A 24,616-nucleotide genomic window follows, 5' to 3' on the forward strand; every position below is an offset into this window, starting at 1 on the left:
CAAGAGCACCGCCTTAGGGTGCCATTGCTCATCTGCAGGAGCTGGAAAATGTGTAAGGAAAGAGTTATAGTCCAGATTTTTTTAAGTAAAAAAAGGGCCAAATTTTAACAAAATGCACATCATACAAAATTGCTAAATACGATTGTCTCAAAAAGGACGATAATTCAGCCAAAATTACTGGCACAGTTATGTACTCTTGTCTACAGGTATAGACTGCTGTAACGAACTTGTGTTCCAAGTTTTAAGTAAATATCTTTGATGGTATACAAGATATTACCATTTCGTAACAACTGTAATTAACGCCGATGACAGGGTGAGAAATATAGCTCTCCATATTCTTCAAATAGTCAAGCTAAAAATGTGTTGAGCACATCTACTCTTCATGGTGATCACATGTATATAATTTGACAGGGATCTATTAATAATTTTGGAACTAGTGTCTGCTGCAAATTTCAAAAGAGTTTTGGGTATCATTACCCACAACCCCACACTTTGTCCACTCCAGCATGTTTGGAAATCCTGTAAAAAGAGCTGTCCGTAAGACAGCGCACTCCACTATTCGGCGATTTGACAGTAAAATGAATATATTTCTCAACAAGAGACCTCTATTTTTAACAAGAGGGCCAAGATGGCCCTAGGTCGCTCACCTGAGAAACACACCATAATATACCATAACAGTGTAAACATGTTTGACCTAGTGATTTCATGGAAAAAAATATTCTGACCAATTATCATTAAAATTGGAGCAAAAACAAGTATTTTCTTTGATTTGACCTAGTGACCTAGTTTTTAACTCCAGATGACCCATATTCGAACTTGACCTAGATTTCATCAAGGCTATCATTCTGACCAAATTTCATGAAGATCAATTGAAACATATACAGCCTCTATCACATACACAAGGCTTTTCTTTGATTTGACCTAGTGACCTAGTTTTTGAGCCCAGATAACCCATATTCGAACTTGACCTAGATTTTATCAAGGCTATCATTCTGACAAAATTTCATGAAGATCAGTTAAAAAATACAGCCTCTATCACATACACAAGGTTTTTCTTTGATTTAACATAGTGACCTACTTTTTAACTACAGATGACCCATATTCAAATTCTACCTAGATTTCATCAAGGCAATCATTCTGACTTACCTTCAGGAAGATCAATTGAAAAAAATAACAGCCTCTATCGCTTACACAAGGTTTTCCTTTGATTTGACCTAGTGACCTACTTTTTGACCCCAGATGACCCATATTTAAACTTGACCTAGATTTCATCAAGGCAATCATTCTGACCAAATTTCATGAAGATCAATTGAAAAATACAGCCTCTATTGCATACACAAGGTTTTTCTTTGATTTGACCTAGTGACCTACTTTTTGACCCCAGATGACCAATAATCAAACTCAACCTAGATTTTATCAAGGCAATCATTCTGACCAAATTTCATAAAGATCAATTGAAAAATACAGCCTCTATCGCATACACAAGGTTTTTCTTTGATTTGACCTAGTGACCTAATTTTTGACCCAAGATGATCCATATTCAAATTTGACCTAGACTTCATCAAGGCAATCATTCTGACTTACTTTCAGGAAGATCAATTGAAAAAAAAAAAAGGCTCGTTCACATACACAAGGTTTTTCTTTGATTTGACCTAGTGACCTTATTTTTGATCCAAGATGACCCATATTCAAACTTGACCTAGATTTCATCAAGGCAATCATTCTGACTTAACTTCATAAAGATCAATTGAAAAATACAGCCTTTATCACATACACAAGGTTTTTCTTTGATTTGACCTAGTGACCTAATTTTTGATCCAAGATGACCCATATTCAAACTTGACCTAGATTTCATCAAGGCAATCATTCTGACTTAATTTCATGAAGATCAATTGAAAAATACAGCTTCTATTGCATACACAAAGGTTTTTCTTTGATTTGACCTAATGACCTACTTTTTGACCCCAGATGACCCATATTCGAACTTGACATAGATTTCATCAAGGCAATCATTCTGACCAAAATTCATGAAGATTTATTGAAAAATACAGCCTCTATCGCATACACAAGGGTTTTCTTTGATTTGACCTAGTGACCTAGTTTTTGATCCCAGATGACCCATTTTCGAACTCGGCCTAGATTTCATCAAGGTAATCATTCTGACCAAAATTTATAAAGATTAATTGAAAAATACAGCCTCTATCGCATACACAAGGTTTTTCTTTGATTTGACCTAGTGACCTAGTTTTTGAACCCAGATGACCCATTTTCAAACTCAGCCTAGATTTCATGAAGGTAACCATTCTGACCAAAATTCATGAAGATTAATTGAAAAATACAGCCTCTATCGCATACACAAGGTTTTCCTTCGATTTGACCTAGGGACCTAGTTTTTGACCCCAGATGACCCATATTGGAACTTGACCTAAATTTCATCAAGGCAATCATTCTGACCAAAATTCATGAAGATTTGTTGAAAAATACAGCCTCTATCGCATACACAAGGTTTTTCTTTGATTTGACCTAGTGACCTAGTTTTTGACCCCAGATGACCCATTTTCAAATTCAGCCTAGATTTCATCAAGGTAATCATTCTGACCAAAATTCATGAAGATAAATTGAACAAGAGGGCCAAGATGGCCCTAGGTCGCTCACCTAAGAAACACTCCATAACAGTGTAAAACATGTTTGACCTAGTGATTTCATGGAAACAAATATTCTGACCAATTTTCATTAAGATTGGACCAAAAAATTGGTCTCTTGCGATAAAACAAGCATTTTCTTAGATATGACCTAGTTTTTGACCCTAGATGACCCATGTTCAAACTCGACCTAGATTTTATCAAGGCAATCATTCTGACCAAAATTCATGAAGATCAACTGAAAAATACAGCCTCTATCACATACAGATGTTTTTTCTTTGATTTGACCAAGTGACCTAGTTTTTAACCTCAGATGACCCATATTCAAATTCGACCTAGATTTTATTAAGGCAATCAACTTGACCAAATTTCATAAAAATCAATTGAAAAAAAACAGTCTCTATCGCATACACAAGATTTTTCTTTAATTTGACCTAGTGACCTAATTTTTGACCTCAGAAAATCCATATTCAAAATCGACCTAGATTTGATCAAGGCAATCACTCTGACCAAATTTCATGAAGATCAATTGAAAAATACATCCTCTATTGCATACACAATGTTTTTCTTCGATTTGACCTAGTGACCTAGTTTTTGACCCGAGATGACCCATTTTCGAGCTTGGCCTATATTTTATCAAGGTTATCATTCTGGCTAAATTTCATGAAGATCAGTTGAAAAATACCGCCTCTATTGCATACACAAGGTTTTTCTTTGATTTGACCTAGTGACCTAGTTTTTGACCCGAGATGACCCATTTTCGAACTTGGTCTAAATTTCATCAAGGTAATCATTCTGACCAAAATTCATGAAGATCAATTGAAAAATACAGCCTCTATTGCATACACAAGGTTTTTACGTGATATGACCTAGTGACCTAGTTTTTGATCCCAGATGACCCATTTTCGAACTCGGCCTAGATTTCTTCAAGGTAATCATTCTGACCAAAATTCATGAAGATCAATTGAAAAATACCGCCTCTATCGCATACACAATGTTTTTCTTTGATTTAACCTAGTGACCTAGTTTTTGACCCGAGATGACCCATTTTCGAACCTGGCCTAGATTTCATCAAGGCAATCATTCTGACCAAAATTCATGAAGATCAATTGAAAAATACAGCCTCTATCGCATACACAAGGTTTTTCTTTGATTTGACCTAGTGACCTAGTTTTTGACCTGAGATGACCCATTTACGAACTCGGCCTAGATTTCATCAAGGCAATCATTCTGACCAAAATTCATGAAGATCAATTGAAAAATACAGCCTCTATCGCATACACAAGGTTTTTCTTTGATTTGACCTAGTGACCTAGTTTTTGACCCGAGATGTCCCATTTTCGAACTCTGCCTAGATTTCATCAAGGTTATCAACCTGACCAATATTCATGAAGAAGAATTGAAAAATACAGCCTCTATTGCATACACAAGGTTTTTCTTTGATTTGACCTAGTGACCTAGTTTTTGACCCGAGATGACCCATTTTCGAACTCGGCTTAGATTTCATCAAGGTTATCATTCTGACCAATATTCATGAAGATTAATTGAAAAATACCGCCTCTATCGCATACACAAGGTTTTTCTTTGATTTGACCTAGTGACCTAGTTTTTGACCCGAGATGACCCATTTTCGAATTCGGCCTAGATTTCATCAAAGTTATCATTCTGACCAATATTCATGAAGATTAAATGAAAAATACAGCCTCTATCGCATACACAAGGTTTTTCTTTGATTTGACCTAGTGACCTAGTTTTTGACCCGAGATGACCCATTTTCGAACTCGGCCTAGATTTCATCAAGGTTATCATTCTGACCAATATTCATGAAGATTAATTGAAAAATACAGCCTCTATTGCATACACAAGCTAAATGTTGACAGACGACAGACGACAGACGACAGACGACGGACGACAGACGCCGGACATCGAGCGATCAGAAAAACTCACCTGAGCATTGCTCAGGTGAGCTAAAAATACAGCCTCTATCGCATACACAAGGTTTTTCTTTGATTTGACCTAGTGACCTAGTTTTTGATCCCAGATGACCCATTTTCGAACTCGGCCTAGATTTCATCAAGGTAATCATTCTGACCAAACTTCATGAAGATCAGTTGAAAAATACAGCCTCTATCGCATACACAAGCTAAATGTTGACGGACAGACGACAGACGCCGGACATCGAGTGATCAGAAAAACTCATCGCTCAGGTGAGCTAAAAAGAAAATACCCCAAGGGCATAATTCTGTCAAGAACACAAATTAGTTATTGGGATTGTTACCACACGATGTAGATAATGATGGTAAAGATATATTTTGAGTTTCAATCATTATCTTATATAGTACCAAAGTTATGTGCAGAAAACGAAGTCTGTCAAAACATTTAAGTATGAAAGGGGCATAATTTGGTCAAAAATACAAATCAAGAGTTATGGGGATTGTTACCACACATGCAGATGATGATGATAAAGATACATTTTAAGTTTCAAGTCTTTATCTTATATTTTACTAAAGTTATATCCAGAAAGCGAAGATTGCCAAAAAAACATCAAGTATGAAAGGGGCAGAATTCTGTCAAAAATAGAGTAAGTTATGGGGATTGTAACCACACATGCAAATAATGATTATAAAGAAATGTTTTTAATTTCAAGTCATTATCTTTTAAAGTACCAAAGATATGTCTATAAACAAAGCTTTAAAAAAAAATTAACATGAAAATAATTCCAAGTATAACACCTTGGTGACCTTGACCTTGGGTATAATGGTTCCAGCCCCTGCACATACATTATTTGTATGCTGGACAATGTTTATGTGAATTTACAGTAAGATATAGGCAATAGTAACAAAGACAGAAAAGCAACGGTTGCCAAAAAACTTCAACCTTAAAAATAACCCAACTATAACACCTTGGTGACCTTGACCTTAGGTATAATGGGCCCAGCCCCTGCACATACTTTGTTAGGCTGGACAATGTTTATGTGAACTTATAATGATATTAAGCAATAGTAACAAAGATATGACAGAAAAGCAAAGGTTGCCAAAAAACTTCAACCTTAAAAATAACCCAACTATAACACCTTGGTGACCTTGACCTTGGGCATAATGGGCCCAGCTCCTGCACATATTTTGTTTGTATGCTGGACAATGTTTATGTGAAGTTACAGTAAGATATATGCAATAGTAACAAAGATATGATAGAACAAGAGGGTAATGATGACCCTGGATCACTCACCTGAGTAATATGAGCCAAATGTTTCAAATGGCAAACTGATGCTAAAATGTAAATAAAGTAGGTCAGTAGGTCACATTCATAGTCACTGAAATCCAGTGTTAAGATCTGTGTTCTAAACTGTACAATCAGTCATGTCATTCAAATTTCAACGTTGTAACTTAATAAACAAGAAAGTAGGTCAGTAGGTCAAGGTCACAGTCAAGTGAACCCTAATCACTTTGGGTCATTAGGTAATTATAATTAAACAGTCTAGGTACTACGATCTCATAATTTTGAAGTACTATTTCCTATATAACTCATGTAACAAGTGACCCCAGGACAGGGCCTCTTTTCACACCAGTAGTATAATTTGAACAATCTTGTAAGAGATCCACTAGGCAATGCTACACACCAAATATCAAATGCCTAGGCCATGAACTTTAGGACAAGAAGATTTTTTTCCCATATAAGTCTATGCTAAACTTGGGACCCCAGGGCAGGGCCTCTTTTCATCCCAAGGGCATAATTTGAACATTTTTGGTAGAGGAACACTAGGCAAGGCAACATACCAAATATCAAAAGCTTATGCCTTGCAGTTTCAAGCAAGAAGACTTTTAAAGTTTTTTCCTATACAAGTCTATGTAAAACTTGAGACCCCTGGGGCAGGGCCTCTTTTCACCCCAGGGTAATAATTTGAACAATTTTGGTAGAGGACCACAAGGCAATGAAACATACCAAATATCAAAAGCCTAGGCCTTGCAGTTTCAGACAAGAAGAGTTTTTTAAAAAAAATTCCTATGTAAGTCTATGTAAAACATGAGACCCCCCCCCCCCTCCGGGCAGGGCCTCTTTTCACCCCAGGGTAATAATTTGAACAATTTTGATAGAGGAACATAAAGTAATGCTACATACCAAATATCAAAGGTGTAGGTTTTAGACAAGAAGATTTTTAAAGGTTTTCCTATATAAGTCTATGCAAAACTTGGGACCCCCAGTGCAGGGCCTCTTTTCACCCCAGGGGCATAATTTGAACAATTTTCATAGAGGACCATTAGATGATGTCACAAGCCAAATATCAAGGCTCTAGGCCTTGCGGTTTTGGACAAGAGGATTTTAAAAGTTTTTCCTTTCGGTTGCCATAGCAACTAGAGTTCTGCATGGAAATCAATTCTTTGAACAATTTTGAAAGGGGATCACCCAAGGATCATTCCTGTGAAGTTTGGTGTAATTCTGCCCAGTGGTTTCCAAGAAGATTTTTTTAGAAACTGTTGACGGACAGACGATGCACAACGGACATTGAGCGGTCACAAAAGCTCACCATGAGCCTTTGGCTCAGGGACGCTAAAAACAAAGGTTGCCAAAAAAACTTTAACCAAGAAAGGTCACGCCGACTTGACACCGACGCCAACACTGGGGCAAGTAGAATAGCCCCCCTATTATCCGAATAGTGGAGCTAAAAGTTAATGTGGATGCAGATTGTTTCACAAACTTTTTGCAACAGATTGTCTAACTGTAACATGACTCCAATATTCAACTCTCAAAGTTGCCTTCAAGGGTGTAATAAATGGTCATTAACTTTTACACAAAGATATGACAGGGAAGATTTTAGTGATTTCTTACCAGTAACTCCACAAGCTTGTGACATCTGCCACATATGAAGCATAAAGACAAAGGAAGGTAGACCTGCATAGATTAACTGCACTGTGAGGACATCTGTGTAACAAAGGACTGAACTAACAATCATGTGGCTGGACACTGCCTCACTAGATAGCCATCTAAATTAGTCCATAGTCAGATACCCATAATTGCCTACTTTCACTCTCACTCATCTGTCAATGAATGGAGAGTAACAGAATGGATCAAGGGTAGACCATGAAATTTATCAGACTGATGCTGATAATGATTGACTGAAAATGCCATTCAATATTACCTTTCTTTTAACAACTGCGTCTAATGTATACTATTATAACTCTTGAAAGTAACTTCTGATTTTACTAAAAGTGACTAGTACAAACCCTTTACTAGATGTGCTGACAGGACTGCTCAGTAATGCTGCAGGATTCTGTTTACTTAACTCTACCAAATACTGAAACAACAAATACATTTCCTTGAATGTTACAAAAAATATACATAAATACTTCTATGGATTGAACATACATTTTCAATATACTGATAAAATATAAAACAAAACACCCACAGGCAATAAAGATCACTGAACTGTTAAGTTATTCTGTTACAGCATAAAACATATGCTGCTGTGACTTTGAAATAAACACATGAAATCAGCCGACATTTTTTGAGATTGATTTTACAAGTTGAAAAAGTGAAGTACATCAGCAGCTGAAATCTATAGATTACAATAAAATCATTTAATTTCGTGGGATCAAATTTTGTGATTTCGGAAATCAACTATTTTGTTGGAAAATAAATTTGTGGTTTTCAAATTAATATGATAGAATCAAGGGAAAACTTGTTTCATTGTAAATCAATTTTGTAGAATGACACAACCACAAAAACAATGAATTTTTTCTCCATGAATATTAATGATTTTACAGTATATATACAGCTAATATGCAAACTCATAGAAAATAAACTCCTATCCAAAACAGTCTGATGTTACATGTTTACTTCATTTGGTCAGACATTGACCACTCATAGAAAAGCATTCTGTTCCAAAAAGAAATTTGGAAGACATACCCAAGAAGGATGCTTTGTTGGGTAATAATAAACACTAGCATAATATAGGTAATATGGTGTCTTTGCAGCATGTTGAGGTACAGGAAGTCCCAATTTTCTCTTTATCTCAGGCACTAGCGAGCACCTGGGTAGACCACACAGCCCCTGTAAGCCATTCAAATGACTTTCCCACATGATATCATAGTGGTAAAACCTACGGTAGTGATAGGCAAGTAATTCAAAGTCAGCGACCACTACCACTTGGCTACATATACCTCTCCCTAATATCAGATTCCAGAGTTCTCACATGTTATTAAAAGATTCTGACCCCTGAAAAAATATACATTAAGCACAGTTTAAAAGCTCTGAAGAGCTTGTGTTGTATTGTTGTGATATCTGACTTTAAATAAATTTTACTTGACTTGACTTTGACAGTTCAAGGATGTCTCCGCATCTTCACTCACCTCTGCATAATCTACGGCTCTTTCAAAAGAATTCATTTCTGCACTGCCCAATCATTATTCACAGTCAACGCCTGGGTGGACAACCTGATAAAACAGAACAATTACATCTTTAAGTATAAAGTAAAGTTACTGTCTCATGAAGCAAAAACAAACTTCTTTAACCAGGAGATAAACTCAAACAGTAAGAATCCTAAAAAACTATGGAAAAATTTGAAAAATTTATCTGGAAAGACAGAAAACTACCTGACAAACTATATAAATGATGAAAATGGCAAACCAGTTTCTGATCCAAAAGTTACAGCTGATTTTTCAGTAGGTTTTTCTCCAATGTCTTTAAAAATGCAGACAGTATCTCGGCCTTGAGCAGTGAAAATAATTTGATTTTAAAAGAACAGTTACAGTCCAAAATTGACAAAGAAACGCCAAAATTTGAAATTCCTTTCATAGAACTGAGCCATGTTAAAAAACAACTGGACATCCTTGATGTTACAAAAGCCACTGGACTTGACTGCATTAGTGCTAAATTTCTTAAAACAGCATCATCTGAAATTTGTAAACCATTGTGTACTATAATCAACATGAGCATACAAAGTAGAAAGTTTCCATCAAAATTAAAACAGTCAAAAATCACACCAATTTAAAAACAAGAGGACCATGATAGTCCTGAATCGCTCACCTATCCCCACATGACCCAGTGTTGAATTGAGTATGATGTCGTTATTTCTATTATTTGACATAGTGACCTAATTTTTGAGCACATGTGACCTAGATATCATCAAAATAAAAAATTCTGACCAATTTTCATGAAGATCCATTGAAAAGTATTACCTCTAGAGAGGTCACAAGGTTTTTCTATTATTTGACCTAATGACCTAGTTTTTGAAGGCATGTGACCCACTTTTTAACTTGACCTAGATATCATCAAGGTGAACATTCTCACCAAATTTCATGAAGATCTCATGAAAAATATGGCCTCTAGAGAGGTCACAAGGTTTTTCTATTTTTCGACCTACTGACCTAGTTTTTGACCACTCATGACCCAGTTTCGAACTTGGCCTAGATATCATCAAGCTGAACACTCTCACCAATTTTCATGAAGATCCATTGAGAAATATGGCCTCTAGAGAGGTCACAAGGTTTTTCTATTTTTAGACCTACTGACCTAGTTTATGAAGGCACGTGACCCACTTTCGAACTTGACCTTGATATCATCAAGATGAACATTCTCACCAGTTTTCATGAAGATCTCATGAAAAATATGGCCTCTAGAGAGGTCACAAGGTTTTTCTATTTTTCAACCTACTGACCTAGTTTTTGACCGCACGTGACCCAGTTATAAACATGACCTAGATATCATCAAGCTGAACACTCTCACCAATTTTCATGAAGATCCATTGAGAAATATGGCCTCTAGAGACGTCACAAGGTTTTTCTATTTTTAGACCTACTGACCTAGTTTTTGACCGCATGTGACCCAGTTTCAAACTTGACCTAGATATCATCAAGATGAACATTCTGATCAATTTTCATAAATCTCTTGAAAAATATGGCCTCTAGAGAGGTCACAAGGTTTTTCTATTTTTAGATCTACTGACCTAGTTATTGACCGCACGTGATCCAGTTTTGAACTAGACCTAGATATCATCAAGGTGAACATTCTGACTAATTTTCATAAAGATCCCATGAAAAATATGGCCTCTAGAGAGGTCACAAAGTTTTTCTATTTTCAGACCTACTGACCTAGTTTTTGACCGCATGTGACCCAGTTTCGAGCTTGACCTAGATATCATCAAGGTGAACATTCTGACCAATTTTCATGAAGATCCATTGAGAAATATGGCCTCTAGCGAGGTCACAAGGTTTTTCTATTTTTAGACCTACTGACCTAGTTTTTAAACGCACGTGACCCAGTTTCGAACTTGACCTAGATATCATCAAGGTTAACATTCTGACCAATTTTCATGAAGATCCATTGAGAAATATGGCCTCTAGAGAGGTCACAAGGTTTTTCTATTTTTAGACCTACTGACCTAGTTTTTGACCCCACGTGACCCAGTTTCGAATTTGACCTAGATTTCATCAAGGTGAACATTCTGACCAATTTTCATGAAGATCTCATGAAAAATATGGCCTTTAGAGAGGTCACAAGGTTTTTCTATTTTTAGACCTACTGACCTACTTTTTGGCCGCACGTGACCCAGTTTCGAACTTGACCTAGAATTTACCAAGATGAACATTCTGATCCATTTTCATAAAGATCCCATGAAAACTGTGACCTCTAGAGATGTCACAAGGAAAAGTTTACGCATGCACGGACGCACGTACGACGGACGCTGCGCGATCACAAAAGCTCACCTTGTCACTTCGTGACAGGTGAGCTAAAAAGGACAAAAATCTGATAAAAATAGTTACAGGCCAATATCAGTACTGCCACTTATATCTAAATTGTTTGAAAAGCATGTATCTGATCATTTGAAACTATTTCTAGAATCTCAAAAGTTAATATTTAACACTCAGTCTGGCTTTAGATCCAAATATTCATGTGACACTGCATTAACAAACATAGTAGACAACTGGATTAATGCAATAAATGATGGTAAACTTGTTGGAACAGTTTTTCTTGACTTGTCAAAGGCTTTTGACCTAGTCAACCACAAATTGCTTGTTGAAAAACTACAATAATACCATAGATCTGTCTTCAAGGACAATTCAATGGATCACATCCTATCTCTCAAACAGATTACAGACAGTCAATGTATCAGGAGTCTTCTCAGAACCTGCAGAAGCTATATCTGGGGTACCTCAGGGATCTGTCCTAGGCCCTCTCCTATTCATAATTTACATAAATGACCTACCCTCACATGTCAAAAGTTCTGCCACTGACATGTTTGCAGACGACACAACTTTTAACAAGTTCGGGATACTTAATGTAGACAAAAATCTAAAATGGACAACCCAAGTAGAAAAGACACTAAAGAAATGCAACTCACAGTTATACTTGCTCCTAAGAATCAAACAATATCTTGATCTGCACTCACGGAAATTATTCTTTAATGCCTACATTTTGCCACATTTTGACTATTGTTGCACAAATTGGGGAAAGTGTAGCAATGAGCTGAACACAGAATTGATTAAATTTCAAAAAAGAGCTGCCAGAATCATTCTAGATAAAAGCTTTGATAGTCCATCTGCTGCTCTATTTAATGAATTAAACTGGATGAAATTTGATGAACGAGTGAGATACAAAAAAGCAGTACTCATGTTCAAGTCTATAAATAAACAGTCATTCCCAGCTTACATGAAAGAAAAATTTCAAAGTACAAATCAAAGACACAACCGAAACCTAAGATCTGTTGTTAATTCAGAACTAGTGGTTCCAAAACCAAAAATGGAATTCTTTTGGAAATCTCTGTCTTACTCAGGTCCAAAAATATGGAATGTTCTACCTGCAAATATCCGTAAGTGTGAGACACTAAGGACATTTCAAATATCTTATGTCAAATGGCATTTCTCCTCAGTATCCTAAATCAGTGTACCAAAGTATGTTGTAGCATATTTTCAGTTTGTTTGATAGTAGTAATGTATAAAATATTCATATGTTTTTCTATATATGTAATTGTACTATGTAATTGTTCTTTGGTTTTGTTTTTCGTAATTTATGTAAACCTTGTGTATCATTGTATTGTTGAATGTTTTATCATCTGTATATTATGTATATATTCTGAGGCCCACATGGAAGATTGGGAAACCAAATGTGTAGCCTCATTAAATAAAGTCTTTACTTACTTACTTACTACTTACTTACTTTATTGTAATATGAACTAACAGACAAATCTGCAATGGTAACAAGATATATAACCGAAATAACCAGGGAAACAAGAGCTGTCGGAGGACAGCAATGCTCAACTATTCAACAGCATTGTCAATTGAATGAATACAAAAGTCGAAAAAGGGACATAATTTTGAAAAAATGGGAAACAGGGTAATGGAACCTGCACAGTGCTTATCAGCTCATGACAGTGGACAAGTTCACTCCGACAAGTGTGTGTAGTTTCAATCCTTTCCCATTAGTGGGTACTGAGATACCAGCTTACATATAAGAATTTAACCCAAAACTGCTAAGCTGAAAAAAGGGCATAATTTTGTAAAAATGCAAAGTAGAGTTATTGAACCTTTGCACTGCATGTCATATAATGACAGTGAACAATTGTGTGAAGTTTCAATCCTTTCCCATTAGTGGATACTGAGATACCAGCTTACATACAAAAACTTAACCAAAAACTTCTAAGTCGAAAAGGTGGCATAATTTTGAAAAAAAAAAAAATGTAGAATTATCGGACCTGCTTAGTGCATGTCAGATGATGACAGTGAACAAGTGTGTGAAGTTTCATTCCATTCCCATCAGTGGATACTGAGATACCAGCTTACATACAAATACTTAACCAAAAACTGCTAAGTCGAAAAAGGGGCATAATTTTGTAATAAAAGCAAAATAGAGTTATGGAACCTGTGCCATGTAAGTCAGTTTATCAAAGTGAATAAGTGTGTGAAGTTTCAATCCATTCCCACAAGTGGTTACTGAGATACCAGCTTACATACAAAATCTTAACCAAATCGGGATGCTGACGCCAACACGGACACAGACACCGATGCACGGGCGAGTCCAATAGCTCGACTTTTCTTTGAGACAAGTTAAAAACTGAGTGAACACACATGAAATTTGCAAGAATTATAATACTAATTTATTTTACATTGTAGGTTGATCGTGAAGCAAGTTCTACAACTTATATTAATCACTCTCAACACCTCATTCCCGATAGAATCGATCACCAAGAGGGTATAAGGGAAGAGAAGCCAGGTTCCTTTTAAACGATACGCCAAGCAAGGGAACTACTGGTACCATTTTTTATGTCTTTGGTATGACACAACCGGGGATCAAACAGTGAAAACCACGACCTCCTTCACCCAAAGCAGAAGCTCTACCACTAGGCTAACTAGATGCCCACGGGCAATATATCGAGCCCGCCAGCTGTCAAAAGGACTAAGAGTTGCACATGACACCCTGTCTCATTGAGGCAAACATTTATGCCATATGAACAAGAGCTGTCTCCATAGGATGACACATGCCCCCGATGGCACTTTGAATGAATAGTTATAGCCGATGTTAGAGTTTAGGACCTTTGACCTACGGACCTGGGTCTTGCGCGCGACACGTCGTCTTACTGTTGTACACATTCATGCCCAACAATTTTAAAATCCATGCATGAATGACAAAGATATGGACCGGACATGATATGGACCGGACCTTTAATGTCTAAGTGTGACCTTGACCTTTGAGCTACGGACCTGGGCTTGCGCGCGACATGTCGTCTTACTGTGCTACACATTCATGCCAAGTTATTTGAAAATCCATCCATGGATGACAAAGATATGGACCGGACACGAATGCACTATCATGAAAAATGACCTTTAACGTCTAAGTGTGACCTTGACCTTTGAGCTACGGACCTGGGTCTTGCGCGCGACACGTCGTCTTACTGTGGTACACATTCATGCCAAGTTATTTGAAAATCCATCCATGGATAACAAAGATATGGACCGGACACGAATGCACTATCATGAAAAATGACCTTTAACGTCTAAGTGTGACCTTGACCTTTGAGCTACAGACCTGGGTCTTGCGCGCGACACGTCGTCTTACTGTGGTACACATTCATGCCAAGTTATTTGAAAATCCATCCATGGATGACAAAGATATGGATCGGACACGAATGCACTATCATGAAAAATGACCTTTAACGTCTAAGTGTGACCTTGACCTTTGAGCTACGGACCTGGGTCTTGCGTGCAACATGGAAAGATATGGACCGGACACGAAAATTGCGGACAGACCGACAGACGGTTTAAAAACTATATGCCTCCCTTCGGGGGCATAAAAATGATTGAAAAAAGTTACAATATAAGTTATTTATAGTAACAACAAAGGGAGTAAACCTAAGTCCAAATGCCTCTATGCATGAAAAAGAAATGCTCCAGACAAAGTCATTCTTGTATCTGACCTTTGACCTCTAAGTGTGACCTTGACCTTAGACCTAGGGTCCTGGTTCTTGCGCAATACACTCCGTCACATGGTTGTGAACATTTGTGCCAAGTTACATCAAAATCCCCCCATGCATGAAGAAGAAATGCTCCAGACAAAGTCATTAATGAATTTAACCTTTGACCTCCAAGTGTGACCTTGACCTTTGAGATAGGAACCTGTGGTTTGTACATGACACTCCGTCTCACTGAGGTTAATATTCATACCAAATTTAAACGAGATTGCTCCATGCAGGTCAAAGTTATGGTCCGGAAAAACAAATCCGGACACACGCACACACATACACCGAACAGCCATTTGGACAACTACATCTTCGCTTCCGCAAGCGGGCTCAACAACGAGGCATTTATGCAAGAATTAGTGAAAGACACTGGACTTAATGTCCCAAAATAGTAAATTTACTGAACCTTTGAGCTTTCTGTGGATAGAAGTTAATAAATAATTTTATAGCAGTTTAGTTTAATTCTCTTCTGAGAAGTGCATTGGCGTTTTAAAAGTTTTTGTCAATCAGATTGAGATTGTAAATGAATATTTGATCAGTTTTAACTTATGTTCTAGGAGTCTTCTAAAATCTCTTGATGATTCTATACAAATGTCATACTGACAGGTAATCAAACATTTTATAACACTGTTATTTTAAGAAAATATGGTGCATGTAGAAATGAGAAGAAACAAACACAATACAGTGATGTGTTAACATGAAACCGTAAAGCTTTTGAAAAATAAAAAAAATCTGTCAACCTGAGGCATTTGACAGATCAACATACAACATGTTTCAAGTTAAAACTTTTCCTGTCACGATCTTAGAAATGTTTGGAAAAAAAATAGTCAATAAATCTCTACAGTCACCATAAACTGCGTCATTACAAATTTTTATACAATAAAGTTTCTCACAAATCTATTGTAGATGCAATCTGTTACACTTTGAGGTATGTTAGTGTGTTTCTATTCTTTAGACTGACTATTCAAAGAATAATGAGAGCTTCTCTAACCATGCAGGTGTCGTGATTACACCTGGGTCAAAGTTTCAAATCGAAGTTCATATCTAAGTAACCATTGCATGTTATCTGATTGAAATAAATAACGCTTTCTAGTCATCAAACCAACTAAAATAAACAAGGATAGATGACACCTTTATCCACCGCTTACCCATTTTTGTATTTTGCATATAATTAAAATGTACCTGTTGTTAGATTTTTGAGGCAACCCATCTGCTATTTTTTCTGTTACAGTTTCTTTTTGTTGTGATGATAAACTAATGATAAACTACTGGGTTACCTTGAAATGACAGGACTTTCTGCTGCTCTATTTAATGAATTAAACTGGATGAAATTTGATGAACGAGTGAGATACAAAAAAGCAGTACTCATGTTCAAGTCTATAAATGAACAGTCATTCCCAGCTTACATGAAAGAAAAATTTCAAAGTACAAATCAAAGACACAACCGAAACCTAAGACCTGTTGTTAATTCAGAACTAGTTGTTTCAAAACCAAAAATGGAATTCTTTCGGAAATCTCTGTCTTACTCAGGTCCAAAAATATGGAATGTTCTACCTGCAAATATCCGTAAGTGTGAGACACTAAGGACATTTCAAACATCTTATGTCAAATGGCATTTCTCCTCAGTATCCTAAATCAGTGTACCAAAGTATGTTGTAGCATATTTTTTAGTTTGTATGATAGTAGTAATGTATAAAATATTCATATGTTTTTCTATATATGTTATTGTACTATGTAATTGTTCTTTGGTTTTTGTTTTCGTAATTTATGTAAATCTTGTGTATCATTGTATTGTTGAATGTTTTATCATCTGTATAATTATGTATATATTCTGAGGCCCACATGGAAGATTGGGAAACCAAATGTGTAGCCTCATTAAATAAAGTCTTTACTTACTTACTTACTACTTACTTATTTATTTTGTATGTGTCTGTTTATCTCATTTTTAAATCTGTAAATCAGATACGTATATACTGAAATACTGATATGATGTTTATGTTTTATAAGGATATGTATTTATTTCAGCGACTGTTACTGTATTGATCTAACATCTTCACTCAGCAATTTGAGACCGTATACTTGAAAAACTGAGAACTATATTTATCTTTTACACCAATCAAACTACTAGGTATTGACATCTGTCAATCAGGTAGATGAATACGCAATCCTGGTTGTTAAATCTCCGCCCATTATTTGCAAGTAAACTATACTCAATATCATATGACTATGACTATTATCCAGTTTGATTCATGCTGTTGTTGTCATTTAGGGTAGCCAAAAAAACTGCCAGTGATTCTCAATGGATAATAGAGAATGGCAGGCTTTTTACCCTTTACAAAGTTCCTTTCATAAATGGTGTTATTCTAAACTTGACAACAAAGGATGGTTTAACGGACTCAGATTGTTCAGATCCCAATTCAGTTTGAAAACTAGATGCGTGTCCATAGTATTAGGACACTGGTGCCCCTACTGTACATCCTATCACTGTTCATGGTTTCGTGAATCAAAGTGAAATATTTTTAAAATATAGATGTTAGATTTTACTGTTTCTTTACGTTTCAATTCAATGTACACACATATAATACAATTTAAAACATCATAATTTTAATACACAAAATTACATTGCCACACTAAACAGAGTTATAATAGACACTATGATATCATAAACATAATTCACCTACACTGACAAACATAGATAAGTGTTTTGAAAAATTAAAAGGACTAAAGAAGGATCAATACACAATGCATTTACCCGACATAGCTCTGAAATATAGACTGATACATCTATAAGATACATAGATCGTGCTTTAACGTTTCTTTAACAATTTTAACTGAGTTCAGATTTTACAGGAGCCCACACAACTAAACATTTCCAGTTTTTCACAGTCATGTTACCCAAGCTGACAATTTTTGGACCCTTTATGTTGCAGCTTTGAAGTTATAGATCCTGCTAGATGTTGTATTGTATCACCAATATGTATCGTGTATTGATCCTTCTTTATTGCAATACGTATCATATCGATTTTTTCCTTTCAATACACAGCCCTATTCTATACTCTTTTTATCTATCATAGTTTCATGCTGAAAATGCATCTGAGGCCTTCTCTAGTCTTGTTTTTCAAAATTTTCTTAGGGATCCCCCTCCCACACTCCCCTTTCATGTCGCTTCACGACTCACAAGTGCCCTTTTGGGCACTAGCACCCTGCCCATTTCAAATCCTGGCTGGAGCACTGATAGTAACACCCATTTATAAAGTCACTTTATTACCAGTATTTTAAGACTTTCTTCTTTATAACCTATTAACAGTGCTGTTTTCCTTTTAGTTTTTAAAACACTTATCTATGTTTGTCAATGTAGGTGAATTATGTTTATGATATCATAGTGTCTATTATAACTCTGTTTAGTGTGGCAATATAATTTTGTATAGATTCATGTTACAATTACGATGTTTTAACCTGAGTAGAGCTATCCTACTCATCACGGTGTCCGTGTCACGCCTTGGTTAAATTTTTTGAACCAGTCCACATTTTGACAAAACCTTTTAAGATAAAGCTTTGAAACTTTACATGCCATAGGTTTAAATACGGATTATGTCACAAATTGGCAATAAATTCAAATAAAACTTACATTTATCAAAATGGGATTCAATTCCTCATTGATTTATGCAAAAATTATCAAAGAATTTTATGGTGATTTAGATGTATGTACTATACACAATTAACATTTACTGGTTCCCTAGACAGCGAACTTATTCATCCAGAATCAGTTCTCTAGCTGAAGTATATGCATAGGCTAGGGAACTGAAAGTTATTTTTTATGTATAAAGCTGCAGAAATTCATATTGTTTCTTTTGAAAAGTATCATGGATATTACTAACTTTATTAATTTTACCATTTTGGCAAGTCATGCCCTAACATTTATCTGCGTTTCACATGTCAACAAAGTGTCATCCCCATATACTGTCTGCCATACTGGTATAATATAAAGAATAGGGTATTATACCTGTATGGCAATTAACAAACATGAAACATGAAACTGGTTATTATAGCGAAAACAGCATGAAAACTACTTTGCCGTTTTAAAATGTTAATTTGCTTTAAACATGTATTATGTTTAAATTAATTAAATATAAAATTGTATTGTTTTGTATATGTGTCAATAGGTGTTTGCCAATGTACAAAATATTTTGGCGGCCTCTGTGGCCGAGTGGTTAAGGTCGCTGACTTCAAATCACTTGCCCCTCACCGACTTGGGTTCAAGCATCACTTGGGGCTTTGAATTCTTCAGGTGGGGAAGCTGGCTTACGGAAGGTTAATTGGTGGTTCTACCCAGGTGCCTGTCTGTGATAAAATAATGCACTGAAGGTCGCCTAGGGTCTTCCTCCGCTATCAAAGCTGGAATGTCGCCATATGACCTGAACTGTGTCGGTGGACGTTAAACCCAACAAAACAAAAACAAACAAACAAAATATTATAATTGCCATTTAAACTTCCAGCGGATTCTTTGATCACTTATTGGTTTGTAAAACCTCAGGATTTCATGTGCATCAATTTTTTTCATTGGATTAAAGTTTGCACATGATTAGCAGATTGAAAATAAAACATTTATCAATACTAATACACAGAAATCACTGAATTTGTTTTAATTGTTTCTTTTACTATATTGTACCTTGTAAGTTTAAAAGGTCGGCTCTCAGTTCCGTTAATACTACTTCTACTAACAATTACTACTTGACATATTACTATTACTAGCTGTAATATTACTTATCACAATACTACTAATGTAACAGTAACAGCTTAACCATTTCCATCAATTTTAATACTGTTCCCTATTTGGGCTTGCTCTGATGCCAACAACAATTTCCACATTCATTCATACTAGTTAATATCATTCGAATATGGCGGACTGTATGTGGCAAGTACAGTTTTGGAGACAAAGTAAACACAGATAAATGCAAGGGCATGGCTTGCTGAAATGGAAAAAATTGATTAAGATTGTAACATGCATGACCAAACAAAACAATGTGAAGTTCGGCAGCTTTATGCAATAGAAATAAACTTATGGTTCCCTAGCCTATGCATGTACTTTGGTTAGAGAACTTGCATAGGCTAGGAAACCAATTACGGACAAATAAGTTCGCTGTCTAGGGAACCATTTCCAGTTCTCTAGCCACTGCCTTAATTTATTAGAACAGAATTTCACTACTTTTGTGGATATTCAGGGTTTTTTTCCTTATATGAGCGATACCGATAAACGGTACCGTTCCCAATGCCAAAAAGTGTCCATTTTCCCTAATCGTCAGTAAAATAATTCCCATTTCCAAAAATTAAAACTGTAAGTATATCGGCCGCGAAATAAAATGCACCACATTGCGATTTTTACGACTGCACAGATTTTATAGGCGCCGTAAATATAAATACTCTCCATCTGTTTTCACACACGGACGTTTCGTAACTACCGTTGTAAAAGCATGCGGGATTGGGGACGATTAGAATATTACTTGGTTATTGGAGATACGATTATTACTTGCATCAATTCCTGTTTTACTGATAAAATGTCACACAACAGCAAATACTACCGAAAAAGATTAACGCAGCCGGAAAAGAAGAAAAGAATCTATGAAATGCTTTCAAAACAACAAAATGTTCAAGAAAAAGAGGGTGCATCGCCAAGAAATAGAGGGGAAGAGAGGTCTGTCTCTGTTGGGTCCGGCGAACTGCCATAACTCAATTTACTGATGAGTTAATCTACATGTTCATCCTCACATGAGATGTTATTGAAAAGTTCAAGACTGCTAAAAACAGAGAGATTGCTCAGACTGTAAAGTGATAAATGAATGAAGTATTAATGATTTGACAGAGTTCAGAGCCTTTTCAGTTGTTATTTTAAATTAACTACTATAAAATGTGCTTCATAAACATTTCCCAATCTGACCAACAACGACGCGATTTTTCCCAAATTATATCACGGGTACCTGTACCATTCCCAAAATACTGAAAAAAATCCCTGAATATTCTAATGTCTTTGTTTCCCTATCAGTAAATTGCAGATATGAGTAAGGTTTTGAGGGATGACAACTCTGAAATATCGGATAAAAAAAAAGTCATCCCGATAATGTAAAAAAAAACAAAGACAAATATCAAACAGGGAATGCCACGTACCAAAAATGCAGCCTCTCCAAAACGAAACCCACAGCACGCAGACGCGTACACCACAGACACACATACACGCGCACACACACAAAGCCAACACATTAGGACAAAATGAACAAACAAAGGAACACAGTGGGGCATCGCCTTGGAACGGTCAGTGGCAAAAACACCACTGGGGAGCTTAAACCGGTTTATGGTGCGCACCCAACCTCACTCTTACTCCAACCATGTTCCAAAGACACGGAACAGTGTAAATAAAGTAATCCCCTCCAGGTGAATCTCTAACACATGTAATTATGGAAACAAAAAGGCATGGCATGTAAAACACAAATGCTGGTGTATAAATATATAAAAAGCAAACCTTTAGAACCAAAAACGTATGTACTCAATGCCTTTTCAGAAGACAGAGCAACAAGAGAAACACACTTAAGGGCCCGACGAAACAGGCCAGAAGACAGATCAAATAAGTAAGGATACCCGAATTGATACACAGCCGAAAAGCTCATATATTGTTACCAGTGCTTATAATACATGTTACCGGTTAAACTAGTAAGAAGTCTTAATAATCTGATACAGAAATATATGGAAGTATAAATCATACATGAATAAATCTTCACATATTGCTTTAACGTGAACAGTCCTTCAAAATCGTGTTGCTTTCTAACGTAGTTTTTGACGGGCTTTGTCTACGCTAATTTCCGAAAATTAGTATCGTTGTCGTCTTTACTCTCATGGCTTTTTCGTATATGTATTAACAACAGTAAAGTATGTTTTTGTTTATACTTACTGGTTATTCCCTATAATTATCAGTTTAAAATCATGTTATTCTACTTTTACTTCTACGCAATACTAGATATGTCTCATATTCTGTCCAGTTCGCCAGAAGCGCGCATGTTGTAAGAATTACTTACAATGGACTTTAAAATTAGAAATAATAATGGCAAGTTGTAAAAGCCCATCCGTCACGAGTCTGAATCGGTATAGCATTTTAAGTCTGTCTATACATACGATGGAGGCAAGAGGAGACGTGCACCACATTGAATCTCCCTGTTTTGATCTTTCCCTAGCGCAATACTCTACACAATCAATGGAAGATCGCAAGTCAAATAAAAAGATAATTAAACTAAATAAGATAAGATTAGATAAGATTTATTTTGAGTCGACAAGACAGCAACATATCAACATAAGCTCTTATGAGCTTTTACAACCGACTATGTTAATAATCTGATACAGAATTATATGGAAGTATAAATCATACATGAATAAAGCTTCGCATATTTATTATTAAATCAGAGCAAAATTTATTTATTGTTAAAGATTTTAACAATGTAGTTTTAGTTTTATTTATTATTATTTTCATATCATGGACACAATTCAGTAACGTTACATATTTACATATAAAACCACCTTAACACCGATTTTAACCCTTAACAGCGTATCTCTCTGACTACAAAAGCTCACAGATATTTCTGTTGAAAACAAAACAGAACTATCTAGACTGAAAAATTAAGAGTTTCCTAAAAATATGAGGTCATTAAAACCAGGACGGTCTAATAAGTATACTCGTTCCAGCTAAAACACATCAGTAAAATCCTAACTCATACTATTTAAAACAATATTGAGATACTTCTCACCTCATATCACATAAATTACAATTATAAAAGATGATTTGATTAACTCTGCTATGATATATTAATAAAACACACTATATACATACATGTGTTTGTACATAGTTATCTGTATAAAGAGAATCATCTTTCCTCTTTAGAATAAAATAGCCGTGAGGTTTTGGCAATAAAACGATTCAACTCATTACATATAAAAGGACTTTAAAAATCTCATTTTCCGACACATGAAAAATCTTTTAGGTTAAAAGCTGATTTAAACTATGTAACATTAGCCACGTATAGCTCTTTACCATCTACATCTACCGTGTACTGCCCAACAATCAATTCTGATTATAACTGGGAGGCACTTTGTCTGGGACAGAAAAGATGAGCAAGCTCATTAGGTGCAAAGTTAAAAAGAACTACAATTACTAAGATATAAACATAAATATAGATCAGAAAGTTACAATTGCAACATATACCGACATATCATACTCTGCAAATAAGATTTATAACATAAAACACATTCTAAGACGACATGAAATAAATAAGTTTGTTAAAACAACATAAAAAGACTTTGTGCATATGAAGTCAATATTGAAAGTGAGAAAGAGATCATGAAATGCAAGGTTAAAAGAATGAAAATACTACAGTGCTTTGATAAAAAAGAAAATAAATACTGTAAATAATTAAGGGGCACATTAGCCAGCCACTCAGCAAATATATGGACAAGACTGTACATTGCTTCGGAGGGTATTCCACAGACGAATCGTTCCTGGAAAGAAATAATTTGAGTAGTACTATATATATGTACGTGAATATGGAATGGGGTACTTTAGGTAGATGTGAGGTGATGTAATCGATGATGATCTTCATGGACTAGAATTGATTTTGTAAACTACAATAAGATAAGTTTAGTTTTTGTTCTAGAGTTTGCCAGTTTCGGGTACTAACCCTGTGGGAAACGCTGCTTGAATAGTCTTTAGTTGTCACAGAAATAGCGTCCTGCCACCCTGTTAAATCATTGTGATAGATATAGGGACTTTTACCATGGGTGTCAAACAGTTGAACAATGTTCTAACAGGTGGCGGACTTTACAAGTGCTTTAACGCATTATTTTAATTTCCTTATTGTTTGATGAAGCTGAGAGAGTAATTTACTTAGTTGATTACAATATTGTTTATATTGGCTGACCAGTTTAGATCTTTAGATATTGTAACTCAAAGATATTTAGCAACATCGGTGCTTTTGTTAAAAACTCAGTACGTGCCATGTAGGACGTATAAATGGGAAATATATGGGTTCTATTTCCTAGTTATTCACAGTGCCTCATATGTATCATGTTTCCCTTGTTCATATTATTTTGTAAGGTCAGGGGGTCTGATGAAGATCTGACTGTCAAATATGCTATAGCATCATCTACAAATAGACTGGCATTGCTTTTTATGGAGTAAAGAAAATCACTTCTGTAAGTTGATCGAGAATGGAGCCTTGGAGAATCACATATAGGACAGGTATTTGAAGTGCAACCTTTTACTATAACTCGTTGAGTGAGATCCGCTAGGGATGACTTTATCTACAGTGTTGCCAGATGGTGGACACCAATCTGTTCAAGTATGTGTATTTACCTTGTCAAATACCTTACTACAGTCCATAACAATAAGATCTGTTTGTTTACCTCTTTCAAGGTTGTCAAGGACCTTTTGTGTGTTCAAAGCTGCTGAGTTGAGTTTCGTAGTTATGTTTAGATAGGAAGCCATGCTGGT

The 24,616-nt window shown here is 35.8% G+C and overlaps 1 protein-coding gene across 1 annotated transcript in view; it reads right to left on the minus strand.

Moving 5' to 3' along the window:
- Nucleotides 1-21,934, minus strand: part of LOC123556452 (transcription factor SPT20 homolog) — a 77,175-nt gene extending 55,241 nt beyond the window's left edge. The window contains exons 1-3 of the mRNA XM_053542661.1: nt 21,845-21,934; nt 8,990-9,073; nt 7,865-7,935 (exon numbers count right to left, since the gene is read on the minus strand). Of these exons, the coding sequence (XP_053398636.1) occupies nt 7,865-7,935; nt 8,990-9,025 (107 nt within the window). The 5' untranslated portion in view covers nt 9,026-9,073; nt 21,845-21,934. The remainder of the gene's footprint in view (nt 1-7,864; nt 7,936-8,989; nt 9,074-21,844) is intronic.
- Between the last annotated feature and the right edge of the window lie 2,682 nt (nt 21,935-24,616).

Source organism: Mercenaria mercenaria, chromosome 5 (assembly GCF_021730395.1).
Source record: "Mercenaria mercenaria strain notata chromosome 5, MADL_Memer_1, whole genome shotgun sequence".
NCBI classification, from domain to species: domain Eukaryota; kingdom Metazoa; phylum Mollusca; class Bivalvia; order Venerida; family Veneridae; genus Mercenaria; species Mercenaria mercenaria.